Here is an 8,362-nt window from a genome sequence, read left to right as displayed (position 1 = left end):
TTTCTGTTTAAGATCAACATTATTTTAAATCATATTAACCTTTAGATATATCTTCTCTGTTTGATCCTAATGGTTTTATTTCCTCTCATTAAAGTGTCTTTGAATGATCTGTCAGTGTTCATGTTGCTGCTGGACTCAGTGTGATGAGTCTCTGCTGCCCCCTGCTGCTCAGCGGCTGCACTCACCTGCTTCTACATCGACAACTCATCTGAAAATCCTCATTTGGTTTTATTATGCTTTTAGCTCATGTTCGCAACAACAAATTACTTTCATCTTTTTATTTTCTTAATGTTATTTTTTATTATTAAATTAGTGAGTTATTTTATTTTAATTCAGATAATGTTATCATGTTTTTATTTTCTTTTACAATTTTCATATATATTTGTTTTACTTGCTTTTGTTTTTTTAAATAATTGCCACTTTTAATCAAAATAAACATTCAAATAAAAATAACGGTGAATCAGAAAATGATTTCCATTTAACCTCAAAGTATACAAGTAATTAGAAAATATCATTTAAATCATTAAATAAAAAACCTGTTTATAAGAGTGATTCAGGTCGAGCTATATATCTGTGGCACACATTGAGGAGGTTGTGATTTATTCATGTGTTTTAATTAAATGAAGACCATCAGTCGTGTTTTTTGTGGCAAGTCAGCGATAAACTTTATTATGCCTGCACAATCTCGCCAGGTGGGGGTTATTAATCACAAATAACATATCAAACAGTTCATTTATTCTGATACAAAAATCACTATAAAATGTCACTCTGTAATATCCCGTCTCTCTGCAACATCCACGAAAAAAAACGACCGCTTCACCGCACGACTTCCTGTGGCAAAAATACAAAATCATCATCCGGCTCGTTGACCATTTTCTGTCAAAGAAAATCAGATGAGAGGGGGGGGGTCTGAGAATAAATAAAATCTGAAGTCACATCTGACCCTCCGACATCACTTCCTTTCACAACACACTGGGTTTAACACACACTCCTGACGGGAAGATACACACTCTCACAGCCACAGCTTATCCAGAAATATCCCGAGAAATCCTGAGAGTTTCATCCAATCAGAGCAAAGCTGATACCGTCCGAGGTCAGTGGTCGAGTTCGAGATCAACTAAACACACATTTCAGCGTTTAGGCTAGTTCCTGAAGCCGGAAGATTATATAATATTGTGTAATTACGAGGTGTTTACTCGTGGCACCAAATACTAGAATATAAACATTAGTAACTGGAGCAACAAAATACTAACAACGAGATGTTAACTGATGCCAGTGAGGTGCTAACTGATGCTAACCAGATGTTACTGATGCTAACCAGATGTTACTGATGCTAACCAGATGCTAACTGAGGCCAATGAAGTGCTAACTGATGCTAACGAGATACTAACGAGATGCTAACTGATGCTAACCAGATGCTAACTGAGGCCAATGAAGTGCTAACTGATGCTAACGAGATGCTAATGAGATGCTAACTGATGCTAACCAGATGCTAACTGAGGCCAATGAAGTGCTAACTGATGCTAACGAGATGCTAATGAGATGCTAACTGATGCTAACCAGATGCTAACTGAGGCCAATGAAGTGCTAACTGATGCTAACGAGATGCTAACTGATGAAGAAGAGGGAAGCAGAGAGAGTGTGAGGGCTGTGGTCTGAAACAGAAAGTGGACAGTCTTCAGTCTTTGTGTCTTCAGTCGTTGTGTCTTCAGAGCTTCAGGCTCAGGGCACGGTGACGTGGAAGGGGCTGCCGGGCGCGTGGTCGTCGCCCCACTTCAGGATCAGGATGTAGCTGCCCTGCTCCTTCACGGTGTACGTCACGTTGTACATCCTGTTGCCCATGTGTTTCACGTAAACCTCCTCGCAGGGCGTCTTGGGGCCGTGGACGCCCACCATCAGCATGTTGGTTCCTGACAGGAGACAGGACTGGAGATTCAGGATGTAGAAATCTGCTGTAGACAATTTAAATCTGTGCTACATATGGTTTTACTGAAATTGCATTATGGTGTCGTGAAATATCCCAATCGCAGTGCAATATGTGAAACATATTACAAACTAGTGTAGGTAATAATAGTGTTATTGTCAGCCTGTCCCTCATCATTTCAGAGAGATGGTCATCGCCCCGTCTTCACAAGCTTCAAAAATGTATTTAATGTCTGAATATGTCAAATATTCTGGAGGGTTAGAAATGCCTTAATATTCCCACACTTTTTGTAACTACAGAGTTATTTGTGTTTATTATTGAGTGGCTGTTCCTCACCTGCGCTGGTGCAGTCGACCGTGAACGTGTTCTTCTGACCCACGAAGGCCTTGGAGAGTCCGGAGCCTCGAGAGATTACTTTACTGGCGTCTGAAGTAAACTTGGGTAACGAGGCGAAGGGCCCCCCCATCGAGGAGGTCTTCGAGACGGTTTCCACGAGGACGGACGACGTTTCGTGAAGACTGTGTCCGCCGGAGAGACGAGGACCTGAAGGGAGACGCGAACACACTTTTCAAACCAACGACTACCAACCCATATTTCAATCTAACAATAAAGGCTGCAAATAAAACGCATACATTAACTTTAGATCTACTTTTTACAGATCAATGCCCAACATGTAAGATGTTTTCCCAATTTGCTGATGTTCTGAACTTATATGAAATGTTCATTTTACGGAGAGTACAAGGAAGATGTTTCTCGTGTAAACACAGAGTCGTCATTTGGACAGTTTTTCCCTCCTCTCCCTCATGATGTTAGTTTGAAGTTATGACAAAGAGTTTTTATGGTGCGACTGTCAGAACAACGTCAGTAGTAGAAGTTATTGTATTTTAATGTGTTATTTTATACCTCGGGACTGTGGGCAACAGTATTTTGATCTTTCTGTGTGTACAAACATATTTGGAGATTGATAATAAAGTAAGCAATAAGTAGAACTCTCCAATGAGCCAAAGTTCAAGATCACAGGGATAACCCAACCCACCAGAGACTTTGGCCTTGAAGGGGCTGCCCGCGATGTGCTGCGCTCCGCCGTATTTGATGGAGATGAGGTAGTTCCCAGGAGCCATGGGGGTGTAGGACACCTTGTACCCCTCAGTGCTCTCCAGGCAGTCCATCTTCACCTTCGACGGTCCATCGATGGTCACCGACAGCGCTCCGGCGCCGGCGTTAACCGTGTTCACCACAAACTCTGACGCCACGCCTGAACAAAGACACGTCAGAAGATAAGAGTTTTGATGCAAAAGCTTCATTTTCATATTCGCATTTCTTTATTCATCACGCAGCGAGGAAACGTAAGATAAGATAAGAAGATGTCTGCACAGCCCTCCACTTTCAAATATAATACCCCATAGTTTATAATATAATGCACTTTAGTTAGCCATATACTCATTAAGATAAGATCAGAAGTACTTTATTGATCCCAATGTTTGAAATGTCTGTGTTGCAGCAGCATAAAAAGACAAGGCATTGAACATTGGAGAAATTAAAAGACTACAAATAAACAATCCTGAATGTAAACGAGTCAAATAGAAAAAACATAGCTTTAAAAAAAGTAGAAAATATACATGTTGAAAGACACATTTACAGTAAACAAAATATAAAGCAGGATATTATATATACATTAAGTGTGTAAGGAATGGAATGTGAAAAACAATTGAATATAAAATGTACAACGTGAGTTTAAGTCCAGGTGTCAGAGTAGCAGAGAGTTCTCTTCCAGACAGAGCAGATTTATTACAGAGTTATGACAGAGGCAGAATGTTTTCTGTCCTTGTGACAGACTAGCGTTAATCTGCAGTCGAGTGTTTTTACAAGGTGTTTACTCGTTGTGTTTACCTGTGGTTCCTCCCTCCAGTCCCGGACCGAAGGCGGACACCATGCCGGGATCTCCGACCTGTCCTTGCTCTCCCACTCGGATCTTAAACGGACTGCCGGGAACGTGGCTGCCGTTGAAACGAACGTCGATAGAATGAACTCCGTTTTCCCTCGGGATGAACCGGATAGCGTGCTGGTCTGTGGAATAAGTCCATCAACAGTAAATCAGCCCACATTGGTTAAATGTTTTGCATCAAGTGTTTTAAATAGTTTTGAAAGGTATTCTCTCCAATTCTTGAGATCTCTGTATGTCAAGGTTACATTGCAGGACATTTTGAGTTCTGTAGAAATCATCATTTCAGTTTTTAAAGCCGTAAAGAAGGCTTGAATCATAAAAATCAAAAGCTAAATAGAGTTGTGTATCATCTGCAAATCGCTGATTGTCTAGATTTAATTACAGGAATTTCTGGGTCCTGTAGATGTCCACATTTCAGGTGTTTTATGTCATGAAGATATCAGGAATCATACAAATCTCAAGCTCAGTAGAGTTGGGTGTCATCTGCATAGAAATGAACATAATTATTTTGTTCATGATTTCATGACAGGTAGAAATAACTCATATTAAACTGAAACAACGAGTGGCACCAGGCTTGTGCCTTGAGGATCGCCATATTTTAAGAAAACTTTGACATAGAAAAGAAAAGGACCCAGATAAGAGCCTTGTGGAACTCCACGGGAAACATTATTATTAATCTTTGCCTAACCAAACCTTTTGGCTTCCATGTTTGTACATAAAATCCTTCCACAGGACAGATGTAACTCTAGTTGATGACAGAGTGCGTGTGGTACCGTTTTCCAGCTCCGTGATGAAGCACTCCTCGATGGCTCCGGACGGCGTGTGGATCTTAGCGTCGATCAGGCCTCTCACTCCATTCAGTTGCACAGCGAAGGACGCCTCCTGACCCACCTTCAGACCCATCTCCTGGGAATAAACACAACAATGAATACATTGTTAAACTTAAAGTACTGAAGCTGGTTGTTGTATTTGAATTAAAGGTTTTCTATCATGCAAAATGCACGTTTTGATGTCTCTTCTACATCACCAAGTGTCCCCGGTGTGTCCCTGGTGTGTCCCCGGTGTGTCCCCGGTGTCCCCCCGGTGTGTCAGGAGACTCACAAAGTGTCAGAAAATAAAACCCTCTCTCTTTTCCTCTGTACCCACATCTCTAAAATCGGGGGAACAACGGAGCTGCTGTGACGCAAGTCAAATTTCCGACTTGATCTGACAAATAAAGTAATATCGTATCGTATCGTAGATTTGCTGCGTCATGATCACATTACTAAAATGTGTTTTTTTTTTTTTTTGATCTACAGACCCAGAATCATCTCTTTAGTAACAGCTGGGATAGAGGGGGATGAGGCTAGAATGATCTCTTTGGTATTTTGAGCAAAACACTTCAGAGACATGGTTTTATATATTTGAGAATACCTACAATTAGTATAATAGGAGACCTTTAATGGAGGTAACTTGTTCCCACCTGCAGGCTGGTGATGGAGAGGCGGCGAGCGTCGTCGGACAGCGTGGCGATCGGGACGATGAACGGAGAGTCTGGGATGTGTTCATCGTTAAACTTAATGGAGACCTCATAGTCACCTGCAGAGAGAAGGTAAACATCAGCAGGATCATCTCCACCATTTTCTTAAAAAGCTAACGTTTGTTTTAGAGTCTCACCAGGTTCCTGAACGACGTACGCCACGCCACAGGATCCGTCCTTCCTGTCCTCGAAGGTGATCTCTGCTTTGCTCGGTCCCTCCACTGCGATGGACAGACCTCCAGCTCCGGCCTCTCGGGTCCAGATACTGAACTCAGCTGCACGAAGACAACATATCTTAAGTCCTCTGATTATCTTTACTCTCAAACTGTAAAATACATATAATGTAATACCCATGGAGTGCAATAACAACGCCTGATACATAAAGTACTTCTCATCTTAATGAGTATATGGCTAACTACAATTCATTATATTATAAATCAGAGTGCATTATAAACTAAACTACAGTATATCTGATCTCACCTGGGGTCCCGGCGACACCCCGCTCCAGCCCGGTGCCCCCCGCCCGGACCTTGTGCGCCCCCCCCTCCCCCAGTGGCCCCACAGTGAACTGGAAGGGGCTCCCGGGGACGTGCTGGTTCCGGTACTTCACGTTCACGGTGTGCGCGCCCATCTCCTGCGGGATGAAGCGCACGCTGTAGGCGCTGTCTTCCCCCCGGATGATCTCTGCGTCCTCCGTCTTTCCTCCGGGACTCGTCACCTGAGCCGTCATCTCCTGGCTGCTCGCCTCACCTGGAGAGGGTAAAGAGAATAATGCATCAGGTGGGGTGGGGTCTGAAGACACTGGGTTATCAGAACATGCACCAAGATGCCAAAAACATGGCATCCAAATATCATACAAATTAGTATTTCATTTTGTTTAGCGGTTAATCATTCCTTATGGCATGGAACTGATCAATATTAGCATCATTTTGTAACGATGGACTTATATACTTTTGGTCAATGTCGCAAAATTACAAAAAACATCCAACGTGAGAAAATACAAAGAACACATGTTGGTGACCTCTTCTCGTTTTGTCCAAAGCACAAATACGTGCACTGTGGTATTAGAATCAATGACCAATGATGTTGAGTAATGAATTTGATTTCACATTTTCTTACAGAATGCATAAAGTTTTTTTAAAATAAAAGCTTTTTAAGGGTGAAAAATTCCTCAGAATCAGAATAAATCCAAACACAGTAAGTACATGCATCAACACTGAGTTAACCTCTTAAAGTAAAACTATTATTCATGTCTGCAAATCAGTGAGTTAGAAACACACACACACGGGTCCACAAACTGAGGTCCCCACACAATCTGAGGTCCCCACACAGTGCCAAACATGGGTCTTGCACACACACACACACAAACACACACCGTCCTGCAGCTGTGCCTGGCGGCTGCTGCTGTTGTTGTTGAACCCGCTCAGACTCTCCCTCCCCAGGAAGTCTCCGAACACGGAGTCTCTGTACGGATCCTCCACCTGCCGGCTCTCCTCCACCCTCACCTCCCTCTTCGTCTCCCCCGCCCTCGTCTCTCTGATCTCCGTCCTCTCCGTGCGGGTGTAGGTGTGGCTGCTCCTCGTGAAGGTGTGCGTGAGACGCTCCTGAGCCGACACCATGTGGAACCAGTTCCCTAAAGACCAGCGAGGGGAGGAAGAGGGAGGAGGGAAGGGGAAACAGTGAAGGATCGTTCTTGGAGAGGTCCCAGTTCTCGTCCTGGGCCCTGCCGTGGTTCCCCTGAGCAAGGCACCGGACACCCCCCCCTTATAAACCCAGACGTTTACTGCTGTATTAAAGTTTTAACAGTCTTTAAAATATATTCTCCGATGCTTAGTATCTCTGTATGTTCAGGGTTACTTCTTTAGACCCAGCTCTCCTCCTCAGCGTTTTGACATCTTGCAGATTGTTGCTTTTATTGCTTTTACAGTGTCTATTGTTTTACTTGTTTGATGGCGTGTGAGCTGAGCTGGGTGTTTTGAGTTTGTTTATTTGACTGTACAGCACTTTGGTCTGGAGGTTTGAAAGTGCTGTATTGTATAAACAGTGAAGGAGGTGAAGAGGAGGAAGAAGAAGATCTCACCTGGTATCTTCAGGTTCAGATCGCAGGTGCTTCCCACGGTGGCGATGCTCGGCGCCTGACGCCTCCTCGTGATGCTCTCCTTCATCCGGCCCTCGCCGAACACCTTCACCGTGAACGGACTTCCTGTTGGGACACGAACACTCGATGTTAACTCTGCTTTATTCTGCAGCCACACACAGACTTACACATAAGATACCCAAAAGGCAAGAAACAAACAGCTAATTCTAAACATATAAATACAAACGTGAAATGCCTTCATGTGTCCATGCAGCACAACGTAAACAAACCTTTCCGTAAAAAAGATGGGGTAATGTCACTTTTGAGTAATAAAACGAATTACTAAAACCATAGCGCAAATAAAAGATGTTTGCAGAAACGTACCAGTTGCATCACATCTTTCATGCAGATCACAACCTTAAAAGACGTACCGGTATAAGTTAACCTTTAAAAACAACAACCCAATGTAGGCTTTGAAAGATGCTGCCGACCACCATCATGATCTGAACCACGTACGGTTCATTTATTATCTTTACAGTACGTATGTATTCCACGGGTTCCTACCTGGCACGTGTTGGTCGGCGAACTTGATGTTGATGATGTAGTTCCCGGGCTCGGTGGGACAGTAGGTGACTTTACACGTCCCGTCCTCCACGTCCTCACAGTTAATGTCCACTTTACTGGGACCCTCGATGGAGAGACCCAGACCCCCGTAACCTGGGAGAAAGAGAGGATATCAATTGGGGAAATATTTTCCTAGGCCCATAACTTTGAGCCAGTTTATCAGTCTGCCCTCGCCCGTTCTTTATCTTGTTATGCAGCATGTTGATTCTTCTTCACAGCTGAATACATGGGTCTGGGAGATCTTCAGAAACACAGCACGTGTTGTGAATTCTC

General features: G+C 43.4%; 1 protein-coding gene across 5 annotated transcripts in view; it reads right to left on the bottom strand.

Annotated features, from left to right (window-relative positions):
- Positions 1–639: 639 nt before the first annotated feature.
- Positions 640–8,362, bottom strand: part of LOC307021513 (filamin-C-like) — a 71,339-nt gene continuing 63,616 nt past the window's right edge. For all 5 annotated transcript variants that reach the window (XM_079653703.1, XM_079653705.1, XM_079653706.1 and 2 more), the window contains 11 exons: positions 8,030–8,182; positions 7,469–7,591; positions 6,764–7,021; positions 5,869–6,138; positions 5,526–5,663; positions 5,332–5,447; positions 4,643–4,775; positions 3,815–3,991; positions 2,961–3,179; positions 2,261–2,467; positions 640–1,910 (listed from right to left, as the gene is read on the bottom strand). In XM_079653703.1, the coding sequence (XP_079509829.1) occupies positions 1,723–1,910; positions 2,261–2,467; positions 2,961–3,179; positions 3,815–3,991; positions 4,643–4,775; positions 5,332–5,447; positions 5,526–5,663; positions 5,869–6,138; positions 6,764–7,021; positions 7,469–7,591; positions 8,030–8,182 (1,982 nt within the window). In that variant the 3' untranslated portion in view covers positions 640–1,722. The remainder of the gene's footprint in view (positions 1,911–2,260; positions 2,468–2,960; positions 3,180–3,814; positions 3,992–4,642; positions 4,776–5,331; positions 5,448–5,525; positions 5,664–5,868; positions 6,139–6,763; positions 7,022–7,468; positions 7,592–8,029; positions 8,183–8,362) is intronic.

Source organism: Notothenia rossii (genome assembly GCF_949606895.1).
Source record: "Notothenia rossii genome assembly, chromosome: 10".
Taxonomy (NCBI): domain Eukaryota; kingdom Metazoa; phylum Chordata; class Actinopteri; order Perciformes; family Nototheniidae; genus Notothenia; species Notothenia rossii.
Note: the sequence above shows the minus strand (reverse complement) of the source record. Positions and strands in the feature narration are given on the sequence as shown.